The 20,981-nt window shown below is 34.0% G+C and overlaps 1 protein-coding gene across 1 annotated transcript; it reads left to right on the forward strand.

Moving 5' to 3' along the window:
- The first annotated feature begins 922 nt into the window (after positions 1–922).
- LOC110377484 (circadian clock-controlled protein daywake) lies at positions 923–20,468 on the forward strand. The gene is made up of 5 exons (XM_021336405.3): positions 923–1,276; positions 10,787–11,006; positions 16,662–16,792; positions 17,963–18,118; positions 18,814–20,468. The coding sequence occupies exons 1-5, from the start codon at positions 1,195–1,197 to the stop codon at positions 18,978–18,980; spliced, it is 756 nt and encodes a 251-aa protein (XP_021192080.2). The 5' UTR covers positions 923–1,194; the 3' UTR covers positions 18,981–20,468.
- Positions 20,469–20,981: the final 513 nt, after the last annotated feature.

Here is a 20,981-nt window from a genome sequence, read left to right on the forward strand (position 1 = left end):
AAGATTTTTATTTATGGTAGCACTAACCTTGGAACCTAATCCTTATTACAATTATGAATGCGAAGGTAACTCTATCTGTCTGCCACGCCAAGACTACTGAACCGATGTAAAAGGTTCAGTTTAAGACAGGACAATGGCTACTTTTTATCCAACAACAAGATGTAACCTTCTGGACGCGACTGGAACCTGGGCTAGTTTGTTTTAAGAAAAGCAGGACTACTCAACTCATACCTTAAGATTGTTGTTTGAAGAAGACAATTACTTACTATTCTTTCATTATATTGCACGGCCCTTTGTAACACTATGATCTATGATTAAGATGTAATTCTATAAAATAAATGAGCTGCTATGTTAAGTTGTGGACATATTCCGTAATTCCATATTGGGTTTAAGGTTGACACATTGCACAATTAGCGGTAATGGGTCACCGGCGACCACCATGGCAACCTGTTTCGCTTAGTTGGCTTACCATTTACGCAACCTCGTGAGTGATACGCGACGTTTTTCTTTGGATCCTGTGAGAACTTGGTTTTGAATGCAGGCTAGACTTTCCAGAAAACCAAATAAGAAAAGAGTATAGCTAATCCATATCGGGTTAGACTCTAAACTCCAAATCGGTTTTTAATGAAGGGTTGAGTGACCCTGAAAAATAGTTTGAGTTTTCAAAGACTTTTATACTCTTCAAGGGTCCACGTTCTAGAGGTAGGTATGTTAATTTTAATGGAAATAATGATACTCTAGAAACATGAGAGGCACTAGGCAGTTAAACTGAATGTAGGTCAGGGCATTAATCAGCTGCAAAAACGTCAAACCGCAATGGGCCATCACAAACGACGAAAGCACTAAGTACACAAACTTCGACACCGCGACCTTCGTACTTGAACCGAGTTTTCGAAAACAACACAGCTGGCCAATCGCGGTGCAATATCCCAGAATACGGTCGCAAGCGCACGCAGCCTGGCGCATTCACGTCGCGAACATTTTGTGGAACAGATTAGTGGCTAGCGTTCCGTGAAAATCAGGCTTCACATTGGCAAAGAGCTACTGGAATTTATGCAACAGATATAAGAAAGAACCTGTTTCTATTTACATAAGCGAACTGCGAAGACACGAGGGTCAGCCAGTTAGTGTGCTCCTGGTTTTTGTGGTCTTCGCAGTTTTGCCGCTAACGCGTTTTTGATTGGAAGTGATACTATGTGTGATAGTAAATATGTTCTGGTTTTCACTCTGGTGTCGGCGGCGTCTTTCGTCAGCGTATATTCAGCGAAGTTCGCACGTGAGTTTTTACTGTTTGTTTTGCAATGTTTGTGGAGCTAGTTGCGGTTCGTTTGGTTTATTAGCGGTTTATGGTAGCGATTGATTTTGTTGGTTAGAATGAGGCTTATTGTTGTTTAGCAGCTATTAAGTATTCAAATTCATTCAACTGGTTGACGTGGGTTTGTTGTTTGATGTTTATTTTATCGTTTTACTCTGATGCAGTTGATAGTTTTAGGTCAATGAGGTTTACCATAATCATTTAATCATTCGAATTATATTTAGTCTGCCTAATGTTGCAATACATTTGCAAATAAACCTATCAAACTGCTGCAAAAGTAGGATTATGTTTAAAATCCCACTTTATTTGATTGTCCTTTATATAAACGTGAATTATATCGAATTCGAAATAGGAGTTTTGAATGGCGATCTCTAAATCTATTTGAAAAATTTTCAATTACATCAGCGGGAAATCGCACATTAGAAATTTTGCCTATCCTTGTAAGCACATTATCTTTTCGAAGGCCAGAGAGAAGCCGCAGGAAGTTATAGTGGTAGCTAAATACCTCCGTCTACGTTGCCCCCAATCTTATTAACCGCTGTTTAGATATCTCATTTAAACCTTGAATTAACTTTATTAGAAAGCCGAGCAAGCATTTAGGGGATTGAGTAAGTAGTCGGAACTAGATTTTTATTTTTGTTTTGCTTGCTAAGATTTGGCAAAAAATCTGTAGTTGTTGCAGTGTAACGCACTAGCGTTAACATCAAAATGTCTCTTCATTTCGAAACTTTTCTTCGTTCCTATTTACCAGAACTTTTAACAACCAAGGGGTATTGAATTAGGCAGGCAGTCGGTCCATGTGGAACATTAGTACTGAGATGCATCCAGTTAGACTGGAAGCCTACCAATCCAACATTGTTGTAAAAAGGCTAGGCAGATGATGATTCCTATTTACCACGTTAATAAAACCACGATTGCAAAGACTGCCTGCCTACTTTACGAATGTTTGCACAAATAAGTTGCGCATCCATAAAACCAAACTGTTGACTTCAGAAATATGTTTGTAGACAATAAGTACTCAAAACAATCAGCATATAGGACCTTTACCAGTAACCACAAGTACACTTCGTTATTAGATAATCGAAACACCTGATGGCAAACACTTCTAGGTGTTCCAATAATATTTGTTTAGGTTCAATAGCAAACGGGCGGCCGTGGCTTTTAGAGGGACCTAATTCTGTTAACCGATGTACAGTCAACTTCAGGTCAGTGGTAACAGTTTTATAGGAAAATCGTACTTATTACTATTGAGTTAAGGTGCATGACAGTTACCAGTGATATGCGGTCTACCGTACGAGTGTTTTGTTTCGATTAATGTAAGGTAGTGTTGTTGTTTTCGTGCATTTTGGGACGGTGACATCTGTTTTGAAAAGTTCGAAAAGATCGTTTTATGAAATCAAATAGTATGAAAAGTATTTATATTGGATAGATTTCAAATGATATTGAGATCTGTTAACTTTTGCGTTTGCTCTAACTAACCATTACTTTGCTAGATTCCAAGAAACTGAGATCTATTAACTGAAATGATGAAACAAGAATCAAAAGTCAATCCATTTTAATTCGCATTGTGGGTTCAAAATCTTTGATATCTTTGTGAAGCCAGTATTTATACGCATTCAATTTAAATAGCAAATTACTTTATGAAAACATTATACTATTTATCACTTTCATCTTAAGTCAAGTTATTTAGGTAAGTTGTTGTGAAATTAAGTGGTGTGATGAACCAATACAAATCCGAGACTTGACCTTGGTAGCAGTAGTTCGTAAAACTATGGTTTCAATGATAAAGCAATTATTCTGTGCGTAGTCTGGTGAAGGATAGGGTGATAAAAACTGAATAATTTTTTCTTTCTTGTTTTTCAATGATTAAATTCCTTACTTTCATCAAGTTTAAGGTCTGTCCGTCAAAACTACTGCATCGAATTAGATTTAACTTGCTAGAACCTCAGAAAGGTAATGTAATTTTCATAATTACTGTCACGCGACAAGAGTCCCTAGGAAGGCGAATTTCGAGGAATTTCCCTTTTTTCTAAGTAGATATCAGAAAAAGCTGTTGCTTGGGTTGGACACGATGGTGATTGACGTTCCTAAATTCTTAATTGCTAGCGTAAGTGAAGTTCAGTTGTCATCGTTTAACAATGTGGCTTTGTCTTGTTCGTGCAGTGTGACAATTGTGTAACGTATGTAACTAGTGGCCAATTTGAGATCAGGAATTTGACGAGAATCGTAAAACTGCCAGTTCTTGGCAATCGGGTAAAAAGGGCTGATGATGACGGGTTTTAGATGGTTACCAAGCTGAAACGTATAGAAATATCTGACATGGTTCTGTGGCAAAATAAGACGATGAAAATTCAAAGAATCTAAGAAGTGAGATATGTGCAAAAGGATGTAGATGTGTTAAATTAAAACTAGTAACATTATTCAAGTTGTAATTATGAAATTATTTTACAATATCCTAATTATGAACCAGTGTTGCTTAACTACACACATTACGGTTACTGAAAAGATTGCACAATTCTTTATAATGTACAATCAACTATGTTTCATACATGTTTCAAGATAGGTAAGTTTCCTTTCTAAGTATAGACTTATGTAGATATAAATCTTTATTTAAATTAGAACACTCATAAAGAAGGAAAAGCAGATATTTACTTGTGTCCAAACAATAATTTTCAAAAATACAGTGAAAGTTAAATTTAAAAGGAAAAATTTTACGTAAAAAATATACTTGTACAAACAACAATAAATACTTGTCAAACGAAACAATAAATTATTTTCGTTGTTTTTTTTATATTCAACCATTGTATTGTTATACAAGACACGAGTGAAGTACAACAAAATATGTATGAAGGCACTTAGCCAGTAAAGTACTGCACTAGAGCTGTACTGCACCACGTGCCATTCACCAGTTGTTCTAAGGTGCATGATAACCAGTTTGATTGTGCCACAGAACTAGATTCATGAAGTTCCAGTTTCTATAACATTGGCTTTATTGCCGATAAACTGGATGGTCTAGTGTTGCCAGTACATTTTATAGTTTATTGGAACCGGTTAAGCCTTCACTTCAATTGCTAGTAATTAAAAAGTGAATTACCGGAATTACCTAAGTGAAAATAAATAATGTTTCTATGTATTATTTTCACGAGTTCTTCTTGTTTTTGCCACTACCTACAATTTTTTTCATTACAAAATATTCAGCCTTATTACTTGCATTTAAAGCGTAACAAAAATATGTTTTGAAATTACGTTCTTAAAAAAAAATACATTAAATTGTCAAATACTGTTTATATTAATCTGCGAAATAAACTTAGGTCAGTTGACTTATTCTTGAAAACTGTGAAAAGAGCAACAAATGCACGGCGATGTGACATAGGATTTTGGATATTTATTTATTTCCATTGGATATTCATTTGTTTTTTTACAACTGTTGTAAAATCACTCGGTACTCGTTGAAAATATGCTTTTAGAAACATTGTATAATTCTATAGAAAAAGTTGAAAAAGACAATACAATACAATTATTGTACAATTTGACCCTCACTTGCACATTACCTACCTAAGTTTACAGTTGCATGTATAAAATTATTTTTATTTTTATCCCATGAAGGTTGTAACTATAATTTACACAGATAGGCATCTGCGTGCAGATTTTCATACATTATAATAATTTCTAAAACTATCATCAAGATTGTTTTGAAGTATAAAGTACATAACTACTTATTAGTTTTTATAGATAAGTGGAAAAATGCACGCAAAGAATTTCATCACGCATCGTTCGACAACATTGTAAGGACAGTTCTATGCCTAATAATAATTATATATTACGTTTGTCACGTGATAATTATTTCCAGGATGTAAGCGCAGTTAGCTATGTAATGTTTTTTTAGAATCCAAATAGTCGAATTGATCTAGAATTTTATTGTGTTTTATATTGCCTTTACAAAAAGGAGATGGGCCTATTATACCTAAAATCAAAAAACCTAATAGTTTCATTTTTTATATAAAAATTGTATATGCCTATTCCAAAGAAAGCCTAAACCAGTGAAAGTGTCGGTTGCGTTTTAATTTATCAAACCTTAACAGCTATATAGCTCCCTAAATAACTGTACAACTTACTGCATTTGAAATAAAAAAATTAGAAGTTTTAAAATACAAATGGTTCATAAACTAATATTAACGCAGTTACGCTTCTCAAGACACACAGCCAAAAAATTAGACCACCAAAGTTAAACAATATTTGCACGAACTGGGTCAAGTGCATTAAAATGTCTCCGCCACGAAGGTATGCCCATAAAGGTTCGTACCTCGTCTGATGAAACATGCAGATATGTAGGATTTACCAGTAATGTACGTGTTTCCCTACATTGCACGTTTGTAATCAATGGCCCACGAGATATTAAGGGCATGTTGTTTACTCGAATTAATTGAAAAACTGACTTTTAAAAATTATTTTTAAAATCAGAAACATATTTTTTGTTTGGTCCGTCTAGACGGCTTTCGTGGAATTATTTCTTCATGTTTATCAAAGTTCTGTGGAATATTAAAAACATAATTCTATTTTCATCATCGAATAATTATGATTTCGTTTCCTGTGAATCTACATTACTGAAAAAATATTTAATTACTGTTAATAACCTTCACAAATTATTTTCAACACACATGAAGTTTGTATATTATCGGTATTTGATTATTCTTTAAGAAATATGTAAATAAATAGGTATTTATATAACAAACATTATTCATCTTCTTACAAAAGATTATTCTATCGAATGTTGCAATAAATAAAGTGTAGGTAATATACAATTACCATAATTCAAAACATATCTCACAAAAACACGGTATACGAATTATTACAAAAACGTACGTATATTAAACGCATGTGTTTTCTTAAATTACCTTTATTATGACAGCGCGTGTCCCCAAGGCTTTATTACAAAATACCTCATGTTTGATCAAACCAAATGAATCTTTTTACACGTTTGTCTTTTGGGGGTTATTTGGATAAAATAAAATAAGTATTGTTGTTACTTGGTATTGTATTTTCATTCTTATGTGGCTGTTAAAGTCTGTCTGTTTGTATTTGTTTAAGTAGTTTCTAGTTTTGTCATGATTAGAGGCCTTCTAAACAAATCTTAACGACAACTATTGCTCCATTCGAGTAAGTGCTCCATTAGGTATACAATTGAATGCAGGCTATTATTTTAACCGACCTCAAATAAGAGGAGGTTGTCAATTCATCGGAATCTTTTATTTTTATTTGTATTTACAGAAAATTAAAAAAAAAATGTGATCAAGAAAGGTAAAAAAATAATTAAATTTTTAAACAAATTAAACATTAGTAAAAAATGCCTAGCTTCTCCTTAAATCGCGTGATCCTATCGCGAAATGACTGCAGTGTAACGTTGCCTAACTATTCTGAATCAGTACCTTCACTCATTAGTTGAAGCACTATTGCAATGCTTTACGAGCTAACCTTTTCAATAAACTACTATGCATTTGAATACTGAATTAGTTGGTTTATTTATGAAGTTTATGAGTAGTCAGAAGCCAGTAAGTCTGACACCAGTCTAACCAAGGGGTATTGGGTTGCCTGGGTAACTGGGTTGAGGAGGTCAGATAGGCAGTCGCTTCTTGTAAAGCACTGGTACCTACTCAGCTGAATCCGGTTAGACTGGAAGCCGACCCCAACATAGCTGGGAAAAAGGCTCGGAGGATGATGATGATGATTTATGAAGTTTATGTTAGGTACCTACTTGTGAAATGACGGTATCCCCTAATTACATTAGGTTAGAGCTGGAGGTAGGGCTGCCATCCGTCCGGGTTTCCCCGGATTTGTCCTCGTTTGGAGGCCGTCCGGGGGCCGTCCGGGCGGGGTTTCAAGAAGTGTCCGGGGAAAACCCGGACATTTTTCACAGGGCCGTCTTAACCTATGGTGCCTGGGTATGCGAATAACCCGGGCGCCGTGGGCTCAGAGGCATCGCAGAGCGCCCACACCAACGCCATACAGGCCTAGGGCCAGCAGATTTCAGAGGACGATCACTCGATTTGAGAGGATAATAAGTCAAACAGGTTTTCAGTCCAATTCCTAGCCTGCCTCGCCTTCATCAACTACGAGTTGAAAACATAATATACATGAGATTGCTTGACTTGCATGGAAGTTTAACCATGTAAAATTACAAATAGACAAGCATTTGCTGCAGAAGTCGAAGTGTCCCAAAACTCAAAAATTTTCGCGCTCGCTTCGCTCGCGGCTTCTTTTCTTGTCACTGTTGTTTTATACGTTTAGCTACTTTAATATCCCAATTTTCAAAAAAATTTGCGCTCACTTCGCTTGCGGCTTCTTCACTTTGCGGATTTTTTTTATTAGGTATACAAGTTTAGGTGCTTTAGTGACCCAAAACTCAAAAATTTCTGCGCTCGCTACGCTCGCGGCAACTTCACTTTACAGTAGGTAGGGTAAAGGCGGGATAGATGCCCCACTTTTTGAAATATGCTTATAATTTAATAAATATTGGTTCTACAGTAATAACACCTATGAATGTAACTAGTTTAATCCTTTATGTTTATTTGTGATTTGTCTTTTTGGACCTATATATTACACGTTTTGCAGATTTTCGCTTTTTGTAGACCTCCATTTTTGGGGATAGATGCCTACCCCTATGGATAGTTGCCCCACCTTGAAAATACTAGCGAGGATAGATGCCTACGGTGCGGGATAGATGCCCTTCATACTGTTTAAGTATATTATGTTAATAATATTTATATATTTTTTTACTTTAATTTATTTTAAATGAAAAGTATTTTGCAGTGTTTTAAATCTTTTTATATTCATTATCAGATTAATTAAAATTAACACAATAAAATTCTGAAAGTATTTGTTCAACAAAAATAATGTATTTTATATTTTAAACCCTTATTATAAAATATTAATTATTTAGTTTCAACATGCAAAATCATAAAAAATCATTCTTTCTTAAAAACTAAAATAACACAATATACTTAGCATCATAATATGTAACCGAACAGTGCTTTAAGTTTTCTACATCTCGAGCAAAAATTTCTGAAAAGTGTACAGGTTTCATGTAACCAGCACTGACACATTACACATTGAATCCAGTCGGATTTAGACTTTGTTCATAGTTTTCAAAGCATTCTATGCAGTTATTTTTATTTGGCTTATGTTTAACTGATCACCAGATATAGTAACAAATAGCAGACAAAAATAGTAAATGATCACCAAAATGAAACTCGCATTTTAATGTAAAACTACAACCAAAGTTTTAACACTTTGCTATCCTATTTAAGTGAAATTACTCCAAAATAAGTCATGCGTAAGCCAAAAATAGTAAATGATCACCAAAATTAAACCACCATTTTAAAGTAAGATTACAGCCAAAGTTTTTAAATTCTGCTATCCTATTTAAGCAAAATGAGTCCAAATAAATCATTGTTATCCCAAAAGTAGTAAATGATCACCAAAAGTAGTAAATGATCATCAATATTATACCAGCGTTTTAATATAAAATGATAATCAAAGTTTTTACATCTTGCTATCCTGTTTAAGTAAACTGACTCCAAAAAAAATCAGTTCGGCCTGATACAATAAATGTAATAACATTATGGGGACCCTTTTCCTGCACTAGGGTGGAAAATTGTCTATTGCATGCCTCTAAACAGTGCGATAAGAGTGTGTTTTCGAGGGAGTATATTGAGAAACACATTCTTCTTCTTCTTTCTCCTGCCCTGTTCCCAATTTTACTTGGGGTCGGCGCAATATGTAATTTTCTTCCATTTTCCCCTGTCACTCGTCATACTGACACTCACGCATGCATTGCAAGCCGGACACATAACTTAATATGGCATCATAATACTTTATTTGGTAATAAGCCTACATTTTATGGCAATCACAATGACTTATTTAGGCAAAAATAATACATTAATTTGGTCGTCAAGAGTTGGTGATCATTTACTAAATTTGGTGGTCGAATACAATTTAAAGTGAAGTCGTGACTAAAATAGCTGGTACTATTACATTTTAAGACTTTATTTTTCTGGTGTTCAGTAGATATTTCTGGTTACAAAACTAAGGGTATCATAGCATTTTATGGTGGTCATTATATTTGTTCCCTTTTTATTTGTATCTTTAGGCTCATCCTGTTCATCTCTTTTAGTCTTCTTCACCGGCAAACCTTTAGTTTTCTATTCCTTAACTTTGTTCTTAGGTGAATTGTCTTAATCTTCAGTGTTTGAACTGTAAATCATTCGTAATCAATAAAAAGTGTAAATACCTATACATAAACACATGAAAAATATATATTCAAAGCACTTATAATACATTCAAGGTACACGTGGTGTATGGAGGGATAGATGCCCCTAGGGGCACCTATACCGTAAAAAATCAGGGCAACTATCCTTTTTGACAGGGTTAGATGCCGTAGCATTTTTTAAAATAAATAAATACAATAGAGCAACTATTTACATCAAAATGTAAACTTCATGAAACAATATACATACGTAATAAAAAAAATTATGGAATTAATATCTACTTATAAAGTTATACAACAGCAAATACTCACCTTTAAAAATTTTACGCTCGCTGTAAGTTCGCCGCGGAGATGAATTCACACACGAGCGAAACGCGACCTCACCCCTCGATGGCGCGTGGCTAATTTAGGTGCGGGGTGCTTGTGGCTTCTAGTTAAACGGTTGTTTCTTAATCGCGAGCATGGGAAGTTAGGTTTTTTAAAAATGGGGCATCTATCCCACTGCGGCATCTATCCCGCCTTTACCCTAGTATGTATTTTTCCAAAAAAATTGTCTAACCTAACAAAAAGGTAGCGCCGTTTTAAAGTCCTATTACTAACAAGAAGGTAACTCCTAGTTTCCATATGAGTTTTCTTATTTATGACCTTCGAAATACATTAAGTCACAATCTTTCAATAATAGGTACTACATGAGCTTGAATTTAAGTATATGGTAATATTAAAAATTAGACGTTGTTTTGTTTAAAAAAAAATTGGACTCGTCCGGGGAAAAAATGCGATTTACGCCAAATTTCCGGGTTTTTTTTAATGTTTGTCCGGGTTTGGCGAAATTCGAAATGGCAGCCCTAGCTGGAGGAGAATGACGATGATGATGAAGTTTAATAAAAACACATTAAGTTATAGACGACCAGGATTTCTATATTACTACTAACACATTTTATTAAACTGGTTCGTATGCTTTTCCGTGAAAAAATCTGATATTGCTATTCATGTTTACTAGGTACCTATATCAGAGATATCAAATTTATTTATTCCAAACTAAAAATATCGTCTAAAAAGTTTTACATGAATCGGGCTGTAAATAAATGTTTTTAAGCTAATTTATATTTCCAGGCCTTTTATTGTCATTTCCTCTTATTAGTTTTAGAACATACCACGGTATACGAGAGATAGCAAAAATACTTACCTGGCTTTTTCTTCTTCCGCAGCGGACTTCATCCACCCTTGCAACAACACAGAGCCAGCGTGTCTCATAAAAGCGACGCAGGATGCAATACCACAGTTCTCCAAGGGTCTACCACATCTGGGAGTACCACCTCTAGACCCGTTTGTCATAGATGAGCTGCCCATACAGCTGCCGGGCATCAAGGTGACGTTCTACGATGGAAAGGCGACAGGACTTCGAAAATGTCAAGTTTTGAATGTTGAGTAAGTTCCTGAATGACTATAAGTACTTTTACTTGTACTTGGACGTGTATCCAGCAGTATTAGGTTCAAGGGGCCAAAAGCAACAAATTATGGGCATAAGAAACTTGAATGACAAAATCCTGAAAATAATTTTCTGTATCTTTAAAATCGAAAGAGAAGATGGATCTTGCCAAATAATTCAAGTATACAAAGTAACGAGTAGCAATGTAACAGTATACAAAACCTTTTCTATGCAAGGACTTAGAGAAAATTGTTCAAAACTCTTGGCCTGTACCCTGAATCACATTTGAACAAAGAAACGATTATATCCGCTTCAAATGGCTTCAAAAGCAAGGGGATTATCTTTGAAATTCCCGCGGTAAAGATGCTTTTGCTTTTGTCTACATAAAGACATATTTAAAGGCCGTAGTATTCTACGGCTATTGATTCATGTGCCTTAAAGCTTGGAAGAACCAAATAACACAAATATCACAAATATTTTCACTAAGTTCTATTTACAACCTGTTTCATTCACGATCATACTTAGGCCCGTATCTTCTTTTCACATAATTCTATCGGATTCTATAGCTTTTTCCGTCCAGAGGACACTATTTACCCCACCAAAAAGAAACAATATTCTTTACTTATTTTTAAAGCATATAAAACGTTTCAGTCGCTAACTCTGAAAACTTAGAGATACTTACTGACAGATGGTTTTCCACATTTATAATTTTACTAATATTTGTTTTGATTGCCAGTTATTCAGAAAATCCTGGATCAAAAGTTTGTAGCACACTTAAAGCGTTGAAGTTCGAAGTTTAAGCGCTGAGCTATATTAAGCTATAGTTTGCCAACGGTTTTAATCGCATCGCTTCATGCAGCAAACGACAATGTCTTTAAGTTTCAGACTATTGTGCCAAGTTGATATTAAACTGGACTTTGTGAATTTCAATGAAATGGCTATTGCCAAAGTATTCATTAATAGAGAATGCAAAATCTTTATTTGACAGTTTCATAGTAAACTGCGACTGCCCAAATCTGACAATGACCTTGATAATTATTTTGAACATCATATATTTTTAAACAATGAAAAAACAAGATAGGATAGGAGTAAGGAAAGAGAAGACACCAAAATAAGAGTAGAATCATCGTATCTGATGATGTCGTCTATGAATTAAAATCACAACACTCCTTTCTATAAGGCAGCCCGTCCATCCACAAATCTCCTTTTTATAATATTCTTCGTAATTCAAACGCTACTTTAAAATAGCTGTTACTCAACGATTACTAATAGTCCCCAGGCCGGCGAACAAATTTTTTTTTGATACATATACATTTAAGACTTTGTGAGTGCCTTCCTTACGATAAGTCCGACAAACTTTTCGAATGCGCAAATTTTGGTGCCGCTGCGTTTTTTAATGCTTGACTCCTGAAATTGTCGATATGACGTCACTATGGCTCTTCGTACATACACGATTCATTTTTTGAGATTCGTTTAATAAAGTTAACTAGAGAATGGTGGTCAACTTGTCCGATAAAGATCGTGCTGCGTTTGGAGTGTCCACCATCCTGAAAATGTCGATATGACGTCACTACGACTCTTCGTACATACACGTTTCATTTTTTGAGGTTTGTTTCATAAAGTCAACTAGAAAATTGTGGTCAACTTGTCCGATAAAGATCATGCTGCGTTTGGAGTGTCCACCATCCAAAACATGTCGATATGACGTCACTGTGTCTCCCCATACATACATGTCGGACAAATACAACAACGATAGATAATACTATTCTTATTGCAAATATCGACTTGTCCGACAAATGTAGTGAGTCAAATAGTCAGTTCGACAAGAAAATGAGAAAAAAATATTACAATTGGAAGAAGTTTATTCTTTTTGTCAATTACTGACTTAAATATTCACGTGCATTATTTAAGTATATTAACCCTAGATAGATAACCATATTTCACTGTACACTAAAGATAACCATACGTCGATTCGACGTGCGAATGTTTGAGTGAGCATATTTTGGATTATGTATATACTATGTTTATAAATGTGATACTATATTTTAATATCTTTAATTATATGTTGATAAAATGAAAAACATTAGAGTTTATTTATATTTTTATTAGAAAAAAAAATTAAGTACAAAACAAGATAATTCTTACCTTTCGAAACATAAACGTTTAGCAATCTTTCCATCAGTCTTATAATTTATTGTGTAAACTTTTAAAAATCAAATTTTTTTAATCTCTAGAATATAACCAATTAAAGTAAATATTTTTTTTTAATCATTTTAGCATGCAAGGCACTTAGGGCAGGCGCTAGACTTGTGCTCTCCACAAATGGGATTTTAGCAGCTGTCGGACATAGTCTTTGTCATCCTTCTACTTTTTGAAGAATAAAAGGCACAATATTTCCTTTTTTTTAGCTCAGGTATACCTTCATGTCGTGTGGGAGGTTTGGCTGGTCTTTTTGGCAGTATACTACTATTTATTTCTTTGATATTTATCGGCAAAGTGACCATTTTATGCCTTGTCTACATCCATGGGGTCATCAGGCTACCGCTGAGTTTCTTCATAAAATCTCTACGTCCCAACGGTTGTTCTTTCTTACAAATCATATTATCAGCAGCAGATACTCTGCCACGTGTTCTGCCTTACTCGCCGTCCAACGATGATCGCTTTTGCCACTGAGAATTTGACGCTATGGCATGACGATACAACTCGGCATAGTTAGCGAAGCACTTTCAGAAATTTCAGGGTTATTTTCAGACATGTCTTCAGCATCAGTGTTTACCTTCACTAGTGCACTGTCTTCAAAGTCTTCTACATCACTATGTACTTCATCTTCTAATAAACAGTCTTCTGTTTCACTGTCCGACCCCTCAATCTCTAAATCGCTTGTTTCAAGCAACAACCGACAGGTTGCTACATCGTCTGCACGGTTTCGTGACGTCATAATGTTATTTTTATTGTGGCCTATCACAAGTAAAAAAAACGAATAAAAAACATGTATATTTATTCTCAAAAAAAGACAATAACACATTTTCCCGGAAACAAAAAAACTAACACTAAAGATAACCATACGTCACTTCGACGTACGGTAGGTAAATATTGACGAAAGTATTGCACTTACCGGGGCGGTATGGGCATGTCCTACAAGCTCCGACGGCCTACTGAGTTGACAGGAACGGGCAGGATAATAACGTGAAAAACAAATGAGTTATAACGATTTTTCAAAATCGATTACGTCGTTTCGACGTAGGTTATCTATCTAGGGTTAAATTGGCATACTACTTACCAATTTTAATTACTATTTTAGAAAAAGTAGCCTGACTAAGACGTAATGTTGATAGTTTATATTATGTTAAGGAATAATATCCCACATCTATTAATGGACTATATATCAATCAAAAGGTCTTTTTAAGTGCAACATTTTGTCTCAATATACCACTTATCAATTCTTAGTATTTTAGAAGATATAGCCCAAATAAGGCGTATTATCGATAGGTTTTACTACGTTAGGGAATAATGTCCCACCTCTAGGTATGAACCATATGTCAATCGAAAGATCTTTTTAAGCGCTATATTCCGTCTTAACATACCACTTACCGATTCTTAGTATTTTGGAAGACATAACTGACCTAAGGCATATTATTGATACTTTACATTATGTTAAGGAATAACATCTCACTTGAAGTTATGAGCCATGTTTCAATCAAAAGATCTTTTTAAGCGCAAGGTTGTATTAGCATAACTCCGACAAATTGTTAGTACTTTAAAAGCTAGAGCTTTTCTAAGAATATATTATCGGTAGGTTCTGTCAAGCTAATCCATTACTTCTTTAGTAACAAATTATATATTATTTGAAAAACCTTTCCAAATGAAACATTTCCTGTTAACATACTTCCGACAAATTGTTAGTAGTTTAGAAGCTAGAGCTTATTTAAAATTATAATTATTGATAGATGTTTTCAATTAAATAAATCCCATCTCTAGTAATGAGTTATACATCATTCAAAAGACGTTTTTAAATGCAACATTTCATATTAAAAAAACTTCGGCGAATTGTTAGTATTTTAGAAGCTAGAGCTTATATAAGATTATTTTATCGATAGGTGTTTTCAAGTTAATAAATCCTTCCTGTAGTAATGATACATATATCATTCGAAACGACTTTCTAAATGCAACATTTACTATTAACATACTTCACACCAATTGTCAGTACTTTATACCAAATCTTAAAATATATCTATATTTTCCGGACGGTGGACACTCCATATGCAGCATGATCTTTGTCGGACAAGCTTACCACAATTTTCTAGTTAACTTTATTAAACAAATCTCAAAAAATGAAACAGGTATGTACGAAGAGTCGTAGTGACGTCATACCGACATTTTCAGGATGGTGGACACTCCAAACGCAGCACGATCTTTATCGGACAAGTTGACCACCACTTTCTAGTTAACTTTATTAAACGAATCTCAAAAAATGAAATAGGTATGTACGAAGAGTCATAGTGACGTCATATCGACATTTTCAGGATGGTGGACACTCCAAACGCAGCACGATCTTTATCGGACAAGTTGACCACCATTCTCTAGTTAACTTTATTAAACGAATCTCAAAAGATGAAACGTGTATGTACGAAGAGCCATAGTGACGTCGTATCGACAATTTCAGGAGTCAAGCATTAAAAAACGCAGCGGCACCAAAATTTGCGCATTCGAAAAGTTTGTCGGACTCATCGTAAGGAAGGCACTCACAAAGTCTTAAATGTATATGTATCAAAAAAAAATTTGTTCGCCGGCCTGGGGACTATAAGGAAACCTTGCCTCACCGCAGTACCGTGCGGTTTAATTCTCACGCCAACTGTGACTTGACGAAACCCTTTGTGTTTGTCTACTAAACATTCGTATGTTAAACAAATAGGACTTTTCAAGGATAAAATTAAATATTTGACCTGATTTTGGAAATTTCGATTGCGTAACTAAGCCATAATTTACCAAATTATTTCTTGTGAACATCTTATAATCATAAATGATGACGAATTAGGAAAAAAGCACAAAAAAACGAGCCTGATCATTGCAAGGACACGATTAGAATGATAGCGCATTACAGAGCCCGGCTAACAATATTTTCAAGAACACCAGTATTTTCAAAACCCTAAAAGAAACTTAAAGAGATCTTAAAAGACCCGTATTAAGATTCAGACGATACTAACACTTCCCCACTTCCGACGATAGATGGAACAGCGCTTATCCCATACAGAGCCTTTCTGGAACGAAGTATAGAGCTTACGAAGAACGAAGTATATAGCTAGTTGTCGTCGGGTAAAAGGGTATGACATATCTAAATTGTTTTTCCTATTGTTATATGGCTCCGAGGGTTCTGAGATGTGGGATAAAAAGGCTTATAGAAACATTTTGTTTATAAATGATGAATAAGTTGCTTAAAACTTTTGGGACTTCAAATGTTACTTTGGTACTGCTATTTATGGGTAAATTTTAGATTTAGAACTCTCGAATGTCCATTTATGTTGTTGTCAACATTTAGCAAGTTCCGAGATTTTCTCTCATTCAATTCATAAGTCATATACCTACGTATGTAATTATTTGTAAGAACTTTTTTGACTAAAGACGGTAATAATGTAATCATCAATTTCACTTTTCAGAGCATATTTGGAAAAGAATATATTCAATTTGGATGTGCGGTGTAACATCACGATCAAGGGCAAGTACACAGCAGTTGGAAGACTTCTGCTGTTCCCTATCAACGGAGAAGGAGACTCTAAGATCAAAATTTGTAAGCATTCTTATATTTTCATTGTTAAATAACTTACAAAATCTTACTGATCTATATAGATGAATTTATATCAGGAGAAAAAATAATTCTTGCGAAGATGACGCGACTGTCTACAGCAACAAAATATCCGTTTCTACGCTATTAATTTTCACCCAGACAATAAATACTAAATATAAAGTTACAGTCTGTATTTTAAGCAACCTTGGATTCTGAGAAACGCTTAACAAAGTGTCGAATAGATCAAAACGAAGGGGAGTTATGCATCCCTTCAGATAATTGCTGCGGAGGCGTTAAAGAGCAAATTCTGCGTAATATGAAATTTTAAAGATCCAAAAGTAAGTTAGGATATTTGTATATTGGCGAAATTCACTATTTATTAATAGTGCCAGTATTTGAAATACCTTATAGTTTTTTATATATTGTCAAAATCGAAATAGTTTTTGGTGAAGTACCTCCTGATAGTTCTTTCAAAAACAGGAATGTTTATAATTACAATGTTATTGGATATTTAAAAACGTATGTTAAATTTAATAACACACAGCCAAAGCCGAGGTGAAATACTGATTACGAGAAATCCACGAGTAAAATGAATTTAAATTGCCATGAAATTCTAAAGATTTCAATAGCGTCATACAATAAATGGAACATGAAAATAAATTGCAAACATCACTGGAATGCCTTCGTGTATTCTATAAACGGATACAATACCGAATCGCGATGAAATAGAAATCGCGCATTCGTTGGAATATTAAATATTGAAAGTTGCTGCAAACGTACTCACGGCATATGCGCCTTTTGTTGAAGTGTCAGCAATGTGTGATTCGTGGATATTTTATTATTTATTTATACCAGGAAGAACATATTATCCACTAAATAATTTTGAAGATTAGGTTGACTTCCCTAATTGAATTTTTAATTCAACGATTGTGTTATTAAAATATTTTGTTCTCAAATAATCGGCGTTTTGTCGGTTCATGTACAGAAACAACACTTACATAATGTGCTATAAATATTTTCGTAGGAACTTTACATTTTTGTAGAAGTCGGGAAAAGTTCATTTTAAGAATCACAGAAGTTCTCTTCCGATTTTTGGAGACTTGGCTACTACTAAGTCTGCACGAAAAAATCTGAAGAACCACGTTCTAAACTACAATTCTTACTAAATTACAGTGAACTCGATCATCAAGCTGAACATCAATACGAAGTACTTCAAGGATGCTGATGGACGGGATCACTTTGGTATCAAGAGCTATAAGTACACGTTTGATTACGGAGAGAGAATTATCTACACCATCAACAATCTTTTCAAAGGGAATCCTGAATTAAGTGAGTACCTAGAGTTCACTTGTTTTATGTTAGGTATATAATATTGCAGCTTTGGGATTGATTGATTCTTTTGTAGCATTTTCGCTCACAGGGCGTTTACAAATTATCCGGTGGTTATCTCGTACATTAGTTGGGTAAAACGATTCGTAGTGTGACAGTCTCAATAGAACATTAGGAAGGTCTAATGCAGCAGCGCTGGTGTGCCAGTAATGTTTAAACGCTCTCAGTCTTTTAATCAAAGCTGGATTAATAAATAGTTTATATAAATAATTTTTATCAAGTTAGAGTTCTAGATGTCAATTTGAAATAACACCTTAGTACGCAGAGTTTTTAATTAAAACTAAGAGTAGTTGATCTACTTAATATTACTCACACTCATTGTGTATGTTTCTCAGATTACGAGGTGCCTTTTGCCACCTAATGGGTAATAGCAGTTATTAAGGAGACAAGGCCTTTAAATAAACGACACTATATTCAGTCACAAGAATACGTTACATTGTTGTTTCTTTTATTAAAGTCTACCTCTATAAAATATTGCCCCGAACTTCATACAAAATGCTTCACACACACCATGTTTACGAAGTAGTCTTTAAAAAGTCTTGTACTTTCTGTATATGTCTTGACTCCATCAAACTATCCCCTTGTATGATTTGTACCAATTGCACTTTTTTAACCAGAATCCCAAAATGTTTCAGGTAACACAGTGCTACAGTTCCTGAACGAAAATTGGCGGATAGTTACTGAAGAGTTCGGTCAACCAGTGGTAGACTACGCGATCAATGTCACTGTTAGCACGGCAAAGAAGTTCTTTGATGCTGTACCTTATGATGAGTTGCTTTATGTGCCTATACCTAAGTATTAGTAAGGACAAAATACGATACAAAGTCATATGACTTTAACTTTTGGAGCGACTAAGGTTGCTTAATTAACTTCTTGTGAAATTGTCTTTTAAATTTTGGGCTATGATTCGTAAGAAATTAAATAAAACACTGTTTTACTCAGTTTTTATTTAATATTTAAGATTAGAAACTGGGCCCCGATTCTCCTAAGTTAATAATGTCAAAATCGAATAGAAATCGAATCGCGATATGATCGCAATAGCAGTTTTAACCATATCGGGCATTCTGCTACTAATATAAGACCAATCGTATTCCAACGACATTCGATTGGTTTGCGATTGGTCTGCCATTTTGGTGATTTTGGCCTATACGGTAGTTTGCTCTACAATCATATTGCAATCGTAATTCATTTGCAGACAAAATGATTCATAATTGAATGACAGAAAAGGATAAAAACGTTTATTTCAAAGAAAAAATAGCGGAATGCCACATACGCTTCAATCGTAATCGAGTCGGGATTGGATCGTAGTCGAACGTGAATCGTATGTTGCTTAAGTAAAATTAGGAGAATCGGGCCCCTGATACAAAAATGAATCGAGATATATATTTTTAATCTACCCCCCAAAATGGAGTGAGTTCTAAATTCGTAAGTTTTTTATTTGTTTTTCTTCAGGCAACTATTTTTGCATTGTATAAAATGTAAATTCAGTGTAAGTAATTAATTAATTTTATTGTAAATAGTTATTTTTAAGCTTTAAATAAACCTGACCAAACACTTTAATAAAAATTATGACATTCATATCATAGTGCATATCAACTTTTGTATGCTATTAACGGAACATCTATTATTAAACACAATAATTAACAATAATTAGTAATATATCATAGAGTCATAAAAAACTTCCTGATATTCCAGATTTATAGTTTTGACATTTAAACCGAATTAAAAACAGGACTGACTAGTGTCAAATTGAATAAATTAATTGATCTATGGTAACCTGTGCATAATATCTCTATCTTAATACCAAATATATAATAAAAACTATAATCAAATGATGCATAAAACTAATGCGCAAAAGATGCATAAAGCTTTAAAATTAATAATGTTTCTATTTATAACTTGTTAGGTATTTGCAAAGTATATTGAATTTTGTAAGTGTTATTTTTAGCCACCTGTATAAAGTACCTTTAGATTTAAAAGTATATGGAGAACTTATATTTACGAATAAGGTACCTACCTATTGTCTTCAACATTTGCCTAAAAATATAACTTCTCTTCCCATAATAAACTAGGTCAGTATTTTGGAAAAATCGCACGCATAATCCAGCCACTTATTTCTTCAATCTTGTGATTGCTTAATAAAGCTACAGACTTAAAGCATTTGATTGGTTAAATCGAATTTTAAACCAAAATAAACGCTCGTGTCTTTTTCTGGAATACAGACTTTAACGATCAAAATTCTGACGACAAATATCGAATTTACTTTTTTTTGTATGTAACAATTTTCGAATTTACTTTTTTCTGTATGTAACAAACTTTATTCTAAACTAGTGTAGTGTTGTAATTATAGAAATACGTAAATATATTTTAAATAAATATTTTTATCTAATATAAGGTAAGGACTTATTATTTAATCTGTAGGAATCCTGACTTGTTTTGATCATATACTTATTCTAAACTAATTCATAAAAAGTACATCCTTAAATATGAATATACACTTCATAGCCGACACTGAAATTATAATGATTTTTGTCCTCGATTTTCTGAACCTTAACTATAAACTCCTTTCAGTAGTTTTTTTTTTATATTTTTACTTGGTTTGTTTGCAAATTATTTCATTAACATGTAGTACTAAGCGCATAAATCATCAAACTACATCTCTCGCATAGAACTCACTCAACTACCAAAATGTTTTCCCAACTCTACACAACTTAATATTCTAATACGAACATTGTTCAAATCATGAGCAATGTATGTCTAATTCCTAAAACGCTTTGCATCTACTGGCAACACTGATTGTAAA

The sequence above is a fragment of the Helicoverpa armigera genome, chromosome 7 (genome assembly GCF_030705265.1).
Source record: "Helicoverpa armigera isolate CAAS_96S chromosome 7, ASM3070526v1, whole genome shotgun sequence".
NCBI classification, from domain to species: Eukaryota; Metazoa; Arthropoda; class Insecta; order Lepidoptera; family Noctuidae; genus Helicoverpa; species Helicoverpa armigera.

Bases quoted from the DNA above. Each gene is read 5' to 3' on its own strand.
- LOC110377484 (XM_021336405.3), top strand. From the start codon at position 1,195: ATGTGTGATAGTAAATATGTTCTGGTTTTCACTCTGGTGTCGGCGGCG. The intron at 16,793-17,962 runs GTAAGCATTCTT...ACTAAATTACAG, and splicing joins AGACTCTAAGATCAAAATTT to TGAACTCGATCATCAAGCTG. The intron at 18,119-18,813 runs GTGAGTACCTAG...AAAATGTTTCAG, and splicing joins CAAAGGGAATCCTGAATTAA to GTAACACAGTGCTACAGTTC.